This window comes from Schistocerca cancellata, chromosome 5, assembly GCF_023864275.1.
Source record: "Schistocerca cancellata isolate TAMUIC-IGC-003103 chromosome 5, iqSchCanc2.1, whole genome shotgun sequence".
In the NCBI taxonomy this organism is placed as follows: domain Eukaryota; kingdom Metazoa; phylum Arthropoda; class Insecta; order Orthoptera; family Acrididae; genus Schistocerca; species Schistocerca cancellata.
This window is the reverse complement of record NC_064630.1, coordinates 384,623,077-384,638,556: the sequence shown is the minus strand read 5'-3', so window position 1 is coordinate 384,638,556 and position 15,480 is coordinate 384,623,077. Positions and strand designations below refer to the sequence as shown.

The 15,480-nt window shown below is 38.2% G+C and overlaps 1 protein-coding gene across 2 annotated transcripts in view; it reads right to left on the bottom strand.

The window, feature by feature from the left end:
- The window catches only part of LOC126187983 (arginine--tRNA ligase, cytoplasmic), a 152,024-nt gene that overhangs the window by 56,916 nt on the left and 79,628 nt on the right, over positions 1-15,480 (bottom strand). For both annotated transcript variants that reach the window (XM_049929387.1, XM_049929386.1), the window contains exon 9: positions 5,427-5,531. In XM_049929387.1, coding sequence (XP_049785344.1) covers positions 5,427-5,531 — 105 coding nt within the window. The remainder of the gene's footprint in view (positions 1-5,426; positions 5,532-15,480) is intronic.

Here is a 15,480-nt window from a genome sequence, read left to right as displayed (position 1 = left end):
ACACACACACACACACACACACACACACACACACACACACACACACACATGTACCATCTGTTCCTCTTAATGTATAACAACACAATTTGCACATAAAGTGGAGGTATGGTCAATGTTCTTACAAAACACAATATTCCATATTTATCTACAATTAGTGTACATTCACTGCAGAGTTTGGCTGACTTTTTTGCACAATGAATAAAGAACATATCTGAACCATTTTTGATTTACACAAATAAAAACATTTATTAATCATTTGCGAATAAAAAGGGTCTATAAACAGAAAACAAATTTAAAATAAAAAAACATTAATTCCTGCAATTCTTCATTATTTAAAAAATAAATGTACACTTTGTTGCTTTTCGTTTTCAGAAAAATCCATTTTTATAACAACTGGTCAGGAAGTTCCTTCAATTACGAATGGTTTGTCACTGTCATTTATGAAGAAACATACAAAAGAGGATAGCAATGTGCTATACTACCCAAAAACTGCCCTTGTTTAAGGGTAATAATCCAAGATCTTCAAATCATATTATTCTTCAACAAAAAATTGAGAAATCCTTAATTCTGCTCGAGTTCCTGGCAAATAAATTAATTTTGGTTCCCTGTCAGTTTCATCTTACAAATCTGTTCCAAAGCTGAAAAACGAGTTCTCTTTTTCTATTAACTTCACAGATGGATTCACTTTCAAAACAGATGAGTGCTTTAAGAACTCGGGGAGTTGCTGTTGTAAAGACAAGAGAACAGATATAGTAATAGATACCTGTTAAGCAGCAGCTAACAGAACACTTTACAGTTCTGTTAACATCTTAATGAAAAGATAGCTTAGCATTAATTTTTAAATTCACCTTGATTATTGTCTCATAAATAACAAAAGACAAAGAAAACTATGTATGTTCAAAAGAAAACAAGCAAAATTTCAGAATATCAATCAGTAGTCTGAAGTTTTTGGTTGCATAATGTAATTTTGGACTTTTACAAACCACATCCGAACTGCCTTGATAGGGTCATCCTCATTTCTCATATTGGTTGGTCACAGTCATTGAAGATCAGCACCTTGCCTACAGGGGATGACATAGCTCATTGTTTTAAGAGTTGTTCCACAGCAGCTGATACTGCAATTTGAGACCAGCCTGGGGTATGGGCCTGTTTTCAGTGCCTCAGTAAAGTAAATATTATGTGATCTTTGCTTAAGTGTGTGTGGCATTCAGCCTTTAAAGGAAGTATGTTCCTATAACCTACTAGTGCAAAACCTGCTGTCCACTGACATACATACATCCAACAGGACACTTCTTGTTGCCTCACTGGCTACACTCCAGTCCATCTTCTCCATTCGGCACACCATCAAGTTTCCACCATAATCCTCCCAAGGGGCTCTTCCCTGGTGCTAGTAGCTGAACTAAGGTTTTTATTTATTTTCCTTAAAGATGTGTAAGGACTCTCTGTTCTGACTTGTGAGAAGCATGAACAGTATCCTGTTGGCAAGCTGCACACATTGCCTTTTGTGGTTTCTGATGTACTTAAAACCTGTCATTGATGTGTACCAATATGTACTGCAGCTCATCATTGATGTGTACCAATATGTACTGCAGCTCATAAGTCAAAGTGCCTTTTCACCTTCTTTGGGCTTCCAGAAACAGCGTTCCTGTGCCCGAGCTAAATCTCTGTGCATTATACAGACTGGTTGTCTAAAAAATTTATTGTCAATAAAGTTCTATGTGGTGCCAAACTATGGTGCAAAAGTAGCCATGTAGCTTCCACTATGGCAAATTAGTGGCAGAAAACAACAACACAAAATGGATATAACAAACTCACAAAAACATGTACCCGGTGGAGGGGCCATAGGTATGCCAATGGCAATTGATAAGTCAAAGATTATTTTAAAGGGTTTCAAGCAGTAATACTATTGCTTGACTACAGTTTCACCAAAATGGTCCTACACCTAGCTGCCCATCTGATAAACATTAGTCCACAACACTTTACTCAACGGAGACAAATGTGTGACTGTGAAAACATATATTACGTAAAGGAGTCAATATTCTCAACTATATCAAATTTAGTGTTATAAATTTTTATGTGGATGGCACACCACAAGTCATAGAACAACTTACATTCCATGAGATGAGGTCACTTTGATATTTTGAAGAAAACTGTGGCATTGATATCTAAATAAATCATACAATTTAGTGTCTTGGTTGTATTTTATTTGCACAAATAATCAGTTTTGGCTTTACAGTCATCAGATTTTAGAAGGCAGCAATGTGCAGTTGTTAATTGAATTAACTAACACTACCAGGCCTTTTGTGAGCTGCAATTTTATTATTTTCAGAGCAGTTTGTACACATAAATTTGGTAAGTCAAGAATTAGCCAACACAATAGGCCATGGGAGGAGTGCAGTGATTTCCTTTACCTGAAACTTTTATCTAAGTAGCTGTTTGTGTGTGGGAGAGTTAATGATGAACCCTGGAAATAAAAAATACTTTGGTGGCATTCCTTCAAGTTTTAGAGAAACAGTCAAACACTTCGTTGCAGTAGTTGTAAAATTATAATATTTCTTTTGCTTCATTCAGGGATGAAATTACAATCCATTTCCCAAACACTCCTCCTCATGTTTGTTTTTTTTACAAGTGTTATCAAACTGTCATCATGTAACCATATAACAGTGTTTTCCGTCATGATGCCAATGAAGAAAGATATGTTCATAACATTCCGTCCACTGCTTGTTATGTTGTGGCAGTTCACAAGGTTATATGGTATTCCAATGTCCTTTTTATGGGGGAGGGAACAGAGCAGTTAAAAAGGATGTAACATAAAATAAGTACATCTCATACATAACAAAAACTGTAATCTATTGTCTTTTCCAGTTATACAACGACAAACACAGTTTTAAGCTGCGTTCAACCCAATGTTGGTTTGAATATTTCTAGATATGGTCCTACTCGAGGTGGTATAGCTTTCCTACCTCAGAATTCTGAAACAACTCATCCAGACAGTTGTAGGGACACCTACAGTACAGTTTAAGGTGGAATCTGAACCATAGCGCAACTTGGCATTTTTCTTACATACAAATCATTGGCAGAGCCACTGAGCCAAACACTATTTTAAAATTTGACATAAAAATACACACAGCAACAAAACATATTTTTAAGAAAATGTAAATACTTTCAACACACAATAAATGTAGTTACTGACTGTAAAGAACTAGTTGCAATGTGAAATCTCATTTCTGTAGAATTTGGGTTAATTAACAATATACATACACTAATTCTGGTATTGGGCTGTGCGGAAGTTGAAGGTCCGCCGGAGCAAGTGGATCACGTTGGACGACAGAGGGCAGTATCACTGCAGCGCTGCACTCGCCTAGTGAGTGCGACACAGTTTTATCACATGAATACACCGGTCAATGATGTCCCCCACAGCAGGTATAAATACCACTGCCTCTCGACCGCTCAGTCAGCTGTGTACTTCGTCTGATAGCATTTGTTACAGTCCCCACCATACTAATGTCAACCCCTCAACGACCTCGCTTTGGTATTGGTTTTCCTCTTTGGTCTCGATTTGGATTGTGGCTCATATTTGACCTGCTGACAGAGTTGTGTCAAAGGTCTGTTGCACACTGTTGTTGCATAGGCTGCTATTGATTTGTTCTTGTGGTGTCGGGTCCATCGTTCACTCAGCCCGACTGATCGACTCTGGTCTGGGTTCAGGCAATCTTCTGGCCTTGCATCATCACTGTTTCTCTCCTGTTTTCTGACATGTGCACCGGTATCCGGCTACTTGCTGATGTAGCACAAATAATATACGGGTCAGATTTTCTGGCAGATTCTTCAGAAAAGACCATCTGTTAAGTCATGAAATGTTTTTATAAAATTACATCATGGTGTATCTTTAAATCAAAGAGTATATAAGGCAATAAATAACACTATTATTATCAATAGTTGAGAAGATTATTTCAGGGAGTGATTAATATTCACATACAATTGGACTTAACTTAGTTGATTAATATTGAGAAAAACTAAGTTCAGTACATTCTAAAAGTTTACAAAGAATTGGCCAGGTGCAAGCAGGACTCATAATCTGAGGGTTCCATACAAACTTAATTATTTATTTAGGGAGTTCATCCTTCCCAGGAACTGAGACTCTCAAGGATTTTTTAACTGAGTGTCTCGAGGATTTTTGAACTGAGAATCTCGAGGGTCTTTGCCTGTTAGCGACATTGATATTGGCTAGATCTTAATCTCAGGAATTCCGAGACTTCTGAAAACGTTTTAATTTTAAGCCTTAAGTCACGTAACAAATGACAAAAGAGCTTTTGGCCAACAAGGCATTTGTCGAAAACAGATAACACACACACACACACACACACACACACACACACACACTCTCTCTCTCTCTCTCTCTCTCTCTCTCTCTGTAGTGGCATCAGCTTATTTGTGACAGTCTTTTTGTTGTGCCTATCTGCGACTCAGCATCTTCACTATATGGTGAGTTGCAACTTTCCTTTTCATAACATTGTTACATTCCATCCTGGATTTTCCATTGTTTGAAATGGCAAAAGAAATATTATGTGTGTGGTATAATTACAAATTAATAATTTTCCGATTTTCACCCTTTACTTTTAAAGTGAAACCTTGCTTCCTGCCAAATTTTATGTTTCTATGTCAGTGGGCAGTACCTATAGGTTTTAATGAGTGAGTTTGTATCAAAATATGGGACATAAACAGACATATACTTTTATTGCACCGACTTAGAAGCTAACATGTACTACACCAACATGGGAATAAAGACCTTAGTATGTGACATGAAACTTTATACGTCGATCTGTTCCAGAGAGAAAGGCATCTTAACAAACGGACGAGCAGACAGTCTGATGACAAGTGTAAAAAAAAATTTCTTTCTCATGTGATATAATTACAAATTACCAATTTTATGATTTTTTTCCCTTTTACTTTTACCGTGAAACTTTGCTTCTTGCCAAGTTTTATGATTCTAGGTCAATGGGAAGTACCCTAGAAATTTGATGAATGAGTTCATGAGTGTCAAAATATGTAACATAAATGGCACTGACTTAGAAGTTTCAATTTTTTACATTGCCAAGGCACTGTAGTCCTTAGTATGGAGAAAAAGGGTTTTAACAGTTGGACAGACAGACAAACAAGAAAGTGAAAGCAATAAGTGTTTCATATATACAGACTGGTTTATGGAACCCTAAAAAAAGTTCAGCATACTGTGCCATGAATATCGTGACTCCCGTTGTTTGCACAGTCATGTACCAAAACAGTTTCACACAAATTTGAACAACAGTTATACAACAGTTTATTGCAAATATTGACATCATTCTTCAATGAATTTTTTAATACTGGCAGAGGCACAAAATGGACACTTATTTTGTTAAACATATTTTTTTCACTAGCAAATCACATACCTTTCTCATCCAATTCCTTCACAACAGCCTCCATTCTTGACTGGTAGAAGGACTCTCCCCGCTCCTCCAGTTTTATTTCCAATCTATCGTACACCTTTTGGAACTCTGCAAAAAAACGATAATAATACAGGCTAAGGCACTTTAATCTTTAGTAGGAAAGCAGTGTAGGATAAGATTGATACTGCTGTCTCAAACAGTATGGAAAAAATTATTATAAAAGTAGCCTCTCACAGCATATTAAAAATATTCTTGGAAGTACTTAGTTTCGACATTTTTAATGCCTCTAAATATTTAGTACGTACACTGTGAAGATGTTCTATAAAAAAGCACTCAAATAAAACCATGTCATCATCATGAATAAGAAGAAGAAGAAGATGATGCTGCTGATGATGATGATATGATATTACAAAGCACGATCATTCCATGTCAAATTACCTAATTTCAGAACATTTTCCTGCTTGACTAACATGGATTTCAACGAAATCTTATGTGAATGTTTGAACATGTCACAGATGAACAGTGCTAAAGTTTAACAACAATTGAAGCAGTACTGACTGGGATGTAGTCTCTTGCTTAACTCCATTTGCAACATTGTGCAGAGCGAGTGTGAATTTCTGGTGTTTTAGATCTGTTACATATCGGACAATATTTTGTTGAAAGAAATGAAATTCGTCCATCTTGTACAACTTTAAAATTTTCTTAAGAATAATAATGAAAATAATTTTATGAACCATATTCAGCCAGAAAATTTTACACAAAAACGCCCAAAAAATCAAAGCATGCCTTTGTGTATCTCAGGGACTAAAGGCATGAAGAACGTGAAATTTGATATGTAGTAGCCTAACAACACAAGGTTCTCAAATATAAAGTTCCATTCACATACCACGTTCCAATACTGAATAAATTAAATGCAAGATTTTGTAAAACAGTAAAAAGATGCAGTATTTTTGACCTGGTTTTGCAAAAAACTAAGTTCTATAAAACTCTCCAAACTAGGCTCATTAGAGAGATCATGGTGTTCATCACCTAATAGGTATATGCAGACTAACATTGCTAGATAATCTGAGTAAATGTTGGGTGCAAAAATTGTGACATGAAAAAAATGTAAACTTTGGAGTCTTATATCTCCATGAGTAAACACATGCTGAATGTGAAACTTAGTATACAATAGCTCAGTAGTACAAGGATGTAGAATACAACATTTCATTCATGTACTATTTTCAAATAATCTGCAAATTCATCAAAAAGATGACCATTTTTGTGAGAAGGTGTAGATAGTGTATATTTGATACCTCTTCTACAAGTACTGTTTTCTATTAAAGCTTCAAAACCAGTCTCATTCGAAAAAATGTGTTTTAGGCCCTACAGAACAGTGGGTAAAATTTCCAACATGGGCTAACAATGCTACATAAACTGTAGCAAGTTAGGCAGAAAAAAATCATGTTGCAAATAAAATTTTAACTTTAGCTTCTTATATCTCATTGATTAAAGGCATGATAAACAAGAAATTTTGGACACAACAGCTTAGTAACATAAGGTTTTCAACACAATATATCATTCAGATACTTATTTCTACATTTCTACTAAATCAGTTCAAACCTGGTATTCATAAAAATTACGCAAATAGATCATATTCAATTTGCTTTTAGAAAATCAGTTTCCTATAATTAAATTCAGACTAATTACATTTAGAAAGAGCATGTTTTCAAACATTCAGGAACGCATGTTTGATTTTCACAAGTGTGCTAACAACACCTGAAAATAACAGACAACTTCAAGGGAAAGTACCGCAGCAACAGCCTACACTGCAGCAACCTGTTGTCCGTGTTTCCTTGCATGTGATTTTTGTTTCTAAACTGACAAGTAATGTCTCACAATATTGCGTTGATTCATGGTGACATGTCGTTACTGGCTCAAAATCAGGAACCGGCAACCCCAACATAGGGGTCTCACCCAATAGCTGTGCAATACCAGCCCCTGGTGGGTTTCTTCATACAGGTTCCCAAGCCTAGCAAGTAATCAATTTTGATTTTAAGATTCTCAACATTGCAACATACTGACATCTCAATGGAATAAAATGATGCACAGATATAACTTCCGCATACTCAAGGCCTGGATCATTCATTTTATTGCCTTGAAAGATTGTATGGGTACCACAACATCATCTCATTTCCACGTTCTCTGTTCCTTCAATATCATCATCTGGCTGACAGTATCAATTTCCAGAAGATGAGCAGCAGAAAGTAACTAAGAAATTTTGAAAAATGTAAACCACAATATTGAGAAGTTTAAAACCAAAACTGATATTAATTTTTGATTGTCCTGAGATACTCCTATGGATTGAGAAATATGGATACGGTACTTACTTAGCAAATGGCTTCGAAAGCAGGAAAGTAAGACCATAAGGCATTTGACCTTCAATTAAGAAACCAGATTACAGGCTCAGGGACCTGAATGAAGACACCCCTCTATGGCTGGTGTTTCACAGCTATTGGGCAATATCCCTATGGTGATGGGGTTGCCGGTTCCTGTTCTTGAACAGGTAGTGATAACGTCATCATACATCAATGCAATATAGCGAGACATTACTTGTAAATTTAAAAACAAATGCCACACGCAACAATACACATACAACAGGTTGCTGGAATGTAGCCGGCTGCCATGGTACATTCCCTCAAAGTTGCCCATCATTTCAGGTATTGTTAGCGCACTTTAGAAAATCAAACGTGATTTTCTGAATGATTTAAAACATGCTGTTTCCAAATGAAATTAGTCTGAAATCAATTATGCAAAACAGATTTTCTAAGAGCACAATGCATGATGGAAATTTTAAACACTGTTCTGGGTGGCTAAAAGTACGCTTTTTCGAATGAGACTGGTTTTGAAGCTTTAATAGAAAATAGTATTTGTAAAAGAAGTGTCAAATACATACTGCTTTCATCTTCTCTTTTTGGTGAATTTTCAGATTATTGGAAAAGAGTAGGTGAAAGAAATTTTGTATTCCACATCCTTGTGCTACCGAGATACTGTGTATTGTGTTTCATGCTCAGCGTGAGTTTACTCTTTGAGCTGTAAGAATCCAAAGCTTAAATTTTTTTTTCATATCACAATTTTTGCACCCAACTTTGATTAAAATTATCTAGCATTGTTAATCCAAGTTGGATAATCAAAAATACATTTTACGTGGTTAAAACTATGGTCTTTCAAATGTGCCCAGTTTGGAAAGCTTTATAGAACTTAAGTTACTTGTAAAATCAGGTCCAAAGAACCACATTTTCACTTCTTTACAAAATCTTCAATTTACACTTAATTTATTCAGTATTGGAATGTGGTACATAAATGAAACATTATATCACACAACCTTGTCTTATTAGTCTACTACACGTCAAGGTTCACACCTTTAGTCCCAGAGATATAAGAAGTCTAACCCTGAAATTTTTTTGGTTAGTGATTTTTTTGGGCGATTTTGTCTCAAATTTTCTGGCTGAATATGACTCGTAAAATTCTTTTCATTGTTATTCTCAAGAGAATGCATACAGTTGTAAAAGGTGGCTAACTTCCATTTCATTCAACAAATGCTACCAGAGGCATAACAGCTCAAAGTCATCATAGTCCCATGTTTGCACTGCGCAAAGTTGCACTTTGAGTCAAACTAGTAAATGTATCTTGGCCAGTATTGCTTCAACGAATGTTACACTTCACCAATGTTCATCTCAGACGTGTACGTAATTTCACATAAAATATGCTCAAACTCTATTACATACACGAAATGTATTTACAGTTGCAAATGATGACAATGAAAATTTGTGCTGGACTGCTTATTGCGAGTGGTCTCCTTACCACTTCATTTGGCTACCGGAGCATGATTCATGGCTGGACTCAAACTTCAATATGTCGTCAACCATGTGTCTAAAAGCTGTACTTGTACATTCCTGTACTTGTACATTCATTATGTATAATCCTGTACAGGGGAAGCATTTTACTTGAATGTCACTTGCCCGATGTTGGTGGATATATCAATATTACAGTTCCTATGTTATTCCGAATTACAATGCAATGTTGCTTTGGACATGCATATAAACATGGGACTGCAAGCAACTTGTATGCGAAATAATTGCTTTTCTGTGGTTAAAAGGTGCCACTGACTTCAGTACAAAATATTTTCCTAGTTATTACAATGTATTTTAAATGTAAACTTTTTGATTAATTGCACATCTAATTTAGCTCAAATTTCTTTCATTGTGTTCTTTGGCAATAAATACAATACTACTTCATTACATTATGTATAACAATTTCCAATAAACTTGTAACTATTAACAGTAGTGTTTCTATAGTTGTCCTTTCACCGTGATGCAATACTACACTCACCTCTGAAGTGTGTTGTACACTCACATCTGCAGTGTGTTAAAGTTACAATTTCTTTCAAACACCCAAGGATCACCTTGTAATCTGGTCAAGACTGCTCCAATTGTCCAAGTGAATCCCCAGAAGTGCTATACACTTCAATTTTGATATTACCACAGACAGAGAAGTCCACAGGATATAGGTCAGGGGATACTGATGTCCAAGGTGCACAAGATGCACCTATCCACCCGTCTTCGACCATTGTTGTTGTTGTCTTTAGTTCAGAGACTGGTTTGATGTAGCTCTACATGCTACTCTCTTCTGTGCAAGCTTCATCATCTCCCAGTACCTAATGCAACCTACATCCTTCTGAATCTGCTTAGTGTATTCATCTCTCTACGACCCTTAACCTCCACAATGCCCTTCAATACTAAATTGGTGATCCCTTGATGCCTCAGAACATGCCCTACCAATCGATCCCTTCTTCTAGTCAAGTTGTGCCACACATTTCTCTTCCCCCCAATCCCATTCAGTACCTCCACATTAGCTATGTGATCTATCCATCAAATCTTCAGCATTCTTCTGCAGCACCACATTTTGAAAGCTTCTGTTCTCTTCTTGTCTAAACTATTTATCGTCCATGTTTCACTTCCATTCATGGCTATATTCCATACAAATACTTTCAGAAACAACTACCTGACTTCGACCATTTTGATGTGTTATATGATCAAGAAAATGTGCCAGTGCTCCATCATGCACGTACCACATACCCAATCATGACCCATAGACGAAATTCAAAATCAGTTAGTTAGGGACTTAATCAAACAGTTAACACTTCAAATATATTTGTGCTAATTAGGTCAATATTTCATACTGAAGTCAGTGGTGATATGTAACCACACATTTGAAATTACCCCATAAATTACTTATTTATGGACACATGGTTAATGGAAAATTTTTTGCTTCTATTACCACATACATTGATCAGCCAGAACATTATGACCACCAATCAAATTCCGGTAAGTCTACCTTTGGCACAGATAACACTGGTGACACGTCATGGCATGGAAACAATGAGGCCTTGGTAGGTCACTGGAGGGAGCTGGCACCACATCTGCACACCACGTCACCTAATTCCCATAAATTCTGGGGAGGGGAGCAACGAGCTCTGATGCCACACTCAATCGCATCCAAGATGTGTTTGATCTGGTTCAGATCTGGCAAGTTGGAGGGCCATCACATCAACTGGAACTTGCCACTGTGTTCCACGGACCACTCCATCACACTCCTGGCCCTGTGATGTTGTACATTACCTAGCTGAAAAATGCCACTGCCATTGGGAAACATGACTGTTATGAAAGGGTGTACGTGGTCTGCGACCAGTGTAAGATACTATTTGGCTATCATGGCAGCCTGCACGAGTTATGCTGCACTTATGGAATCCCATGCAAATGTTCCCCAGGGCATAATGGAACCACCGCCAGCTTGTTTCTGTCCCACAGTACAGGTGTCAAGGAGCCGTTCCCTGGAAGACAATGGATTCATGCCATCCCATGAAAATGGTATCGTGATTTATCAGACCATGTAACACACTGCCACTGCGCCAACGTCTAATGATGATGGTCAGATGTCCACTTCAGTCGCAGTTGCCAATGTTGTTGTGTTAACATTGGCTCATGAATGGGCGGTCGGCTGCGGAGGCACATTGTTAGGAGTATTTGGTGCACTGTGTGTTCAGCCATACTTGTAATCTGCCCAGCATTTATGTTAATTCCGCCGTAGTTCGCTGCCTGTCCTGTTTTACCAGTCTGCCCAAGGTACAATGTCTGACATCTGTAATGAGGGGTAGCCACCCAACCCCACGGCGTCTGGACGTGATTTCACCATGTATTGAAGACACACACCACAGCATTCCTTTAACACCCGACAAGTCAAGGAGCTTCTGAAATGCTCACACCGAGCCTCGAGGCAATCAAAATCTGTCCTTGGTCAAACTCAGATAGATCACGCACTTCTCTCATTCTACAAAAGAACAGCACACTCACTGATACTTCATGCACCATGCTACATGTGTATGACAACCAGTCATTCCTCACCAGGTGATGCAGCTATTGCCTGGACTGGTTTATATCGATAGTATGAGGTTCATTCAAATGAAACCTGATCAGTGCGTCTACCTTTGCCTTACATGTAAAGTGGCACCACGTAACTGTGGGTATGGTGGCGCCATCTATTGGTGGAGAGACTGAAGCATGCGCACCTTTTGATGTTGTGTAGCACCAGTGTGGTTTCATGCCAAAGTGAAGGTGGTCACACAAGTTATCGTCCACTACTGAACATGCAGGCAAGTAAGTAGGAACAATGAGGAGTGATTCGATTTTTGGTGGTGGAGGGAGTTGGAGGCTGTGAAATGTATCGACGGATGAAGGCTGCGTATGGTGGGCACAGTCTGAGTCATTCAAGTGTTGTCAAATGTTGCAAACGATTCCTTGTGGGGCGGAAGTCACTGGGAGACAATGCTCGTCCTGAACAGGCTCATCGTGTCATCACATCGGAAATGGTTGTGGAAGTGAATGCTTTAGTCTTGGACAACCACAGAATCACCGTGGACAAGATCCATCGGTTACTGGGTATTAGTGTAGGCACCGCCCACACCATAATGCATCAACACTTAAACTTTCGAAAAATATATGCGCAGTGGGTTCCCCACCAACTGACTGCTGAATAGCACAATACTCGAATAATGATGTCTTTCAGTCATCTGCATGATGAGGAATATGGCTTTCTGTCGCATATTGTCACAAGTGATGAAACATGGTGTCATCATTTTGAATCAGAAAGCAAGCGTCAGAGCAAGCAGTGGAAACATGCAACTTCACCACCTCCAAAGAAATCAAAGGCCGTGCACACCTGTTCTGGTAAGGTCATGATGTCCTTTTTTGACCACAAGGGCCTACTGCTTGCCGAGTTCCTGGAACGGGGAACCACCATCAATGCCCAGCATTATCAAACCACTTTACAGAACCTTAGACAACCCATCAACTCGAAACGTCGAGCTATGTTGTCCAATGGCATTATTCTCATGCATGATAATGCCCACCCATGCATGGCCAATGCGGTGAAGATGACATTGCAGCAGTTTTGGTGGTAAACGCTGGACCATCCACCGTACAGTCCCAACCTTTCACTGTATGACTTTCAGGTGTTTCGACCTCTAAAACTAGCTATTAGCAGACATCAATTTGCAATGGACAACGAAGAGTGTGACTGGGCCCAGGCCTGGATCCGATAGCAGCGTACTAGCTTCTTCAAGGATGGAATCAACCAGTTAGTGTTACAATAGCATAAATGTGCCAACAGTTTTGGCGACTATTTTTGATTATGTGTACTGTGTATAGCTACATTTTTGAGTTAGTAAAATCGTTACCGTTACTTTACACTAGTGATCAGGTTTCATTTGAATGTCCCTTATAGATTGGTGGTCATAATGTTCTGGTTGATCAGTGTACATTCATCTGTGTCAATTCTGTACAGTAAATACTCTGTTTGAACTACTGGATAAAAACAGCAGCTACATAGTGTAAGAGAGGGGCAGTGGCTTTTTGCAAACCAGCTGCTGTTCTCCTAAATAATGAACGTAGGAAAGGTAACAACTCACTGTATAGTTGGGACATTGAATAATTGATAGGCACATAGAACAGACAAACAAAATCGCTAAACTTTTGGACGAATCCTCCTCCACAGCCAACACAACACATTTACATACAGACAACACATATAAAGTTGCATGGGAACATTTTCCTGACTGATGGCAGCTCAACTGGGGTAAGGGGTTGCACCAGATGAAGTGGATGAGAGCAGAAAGGAAAAGGCATGTGGGAGGGGGGCTTGGGGAAAGGTGGCTAATACCAGGGAGGAAGGGGCAGCAGACCTGAGAGATAGGATTGTGAATAGGATTATGACACCCATGAGCTAAGAAATCAGAAATGAGTTTTGTATAATCACTGTGATCTCACAATTTCTGCCTATAAAACATTTTCGAAGACTGCTGTAAGTTTATTTTGATACTTAATCTCTTTTCAGAGAATGTTGAACAATTACTTTGACATACACACACTTTGGACACATTACCGAGTCTGTGACATGAAAACACGATACAAGGATGAAGTGTATTCTTTACATGGTGACTAACCTATACTAATACTTAATCTGCCAAACTGTTCCGTTTGAACAAGGTAATCTTTTTCCTGGTATTTTCACTGGGAACTTCAGTACAGCTTCGGGCACAGCAAAGGTTTTATTTCATTAAAATCAAATTATGGAAAGAAAAGATACCGTAATTAAAAGTTTTATCCATATTAATATTATAAATACAAATGGAACCTTGTCAATGACGTTTTCATGACAAACTTGCAGAAGTGATTTTGATGAAATCTGATACTGAGATAGCTTGAACCATGATGGAGAACATAGGCTGTTTAGAAAGTGTACAAATATTTATTGATTTGAAGAGTATTACGTGACTTACAGAAAAATATTTACTCTTTGTCTTCTGACCACCTTCATATTTGTGAAAATGCTTTTATTGGTTGACGTGTGCTACATTATACAATTCAAAGTAATGAATACAACACTTATGCCATCTTCAATGTGTTTAATCCATACTTCCACACTATTTGTTGCATAATTTACATGTATAATTTGTAGCTACTTCAATAGCACAATGCATGCTCCTGCCCATGCTTCTCTGTATGCATTGCTCGGCAGCGACAATGCTATGCCGACACTTTGCGCATTGGAACAGCTAGTAGCAGGGAGAGCAGGGCACATATCATGAGCTATGCTTACCCAAACAGGCAGACACATGAGGGCAGCTGATGTTACTGCACGTACAACCCTCACCATCATTCATCATAACAAAACTACTGATATGCAAGTGCAGCTGCAGGTAACAGCTAGCTATCAAAATAAATTCACAGCAGTTCCTGAAAAAGTTAGAGAAATGAATGATAAGCTACACAACTCACTATCAGCCCACAACCGCTGGTTACCATAACCATTAGAATACACATGTAGTGTGCGTATTGTTCACAGAGACATTACAGGGACAATTCTGGGCTTAGTTTTCGCTTGACAGGCTACAAACGTTTTCCCATGGTGGAAGTGGAATAAACAAAGAATACAACCATTCTGTTTGCAATTGATGAACTTTTTATGGTTTTCATCTGAAGCATGGTTTATAGTAACCACCTTTTTCCAGGTATCACTCTTCCTCTAATGAAGCACATTTGCGATTGTATTCACTGTGTTGCTTAATTTTCATGTTACACCATCCACAATCACAAAATACAGCTTTGTAGAGGCCATCTGATCTTGACAATCTGTCATTTCACCCTATCTCTGCTACTATATTGCAGCATAATCATGCACTCAGCTTCTGTACATAGTCACAACTAGCTCCACTCCAGCATACTTCAGTGAGAGAGAATGAGTAGACCAATATGAAGAGAATGAAGTGCCATGGTTCTCTGACTCCTCATACGTGCAGAATTAGTGGAAGAAATGCCAGTAATGCACTAATGTAACAGCAACACCTTGATTTCTAGTGTATGCAAACCTCAACATGAGATCTGTACTCACTCCATTTCTGCTCTCGACCATGATCTTGTTCTGGCCAGGGTGTGGTGTAGCAATATGTAGTTCAATCTTA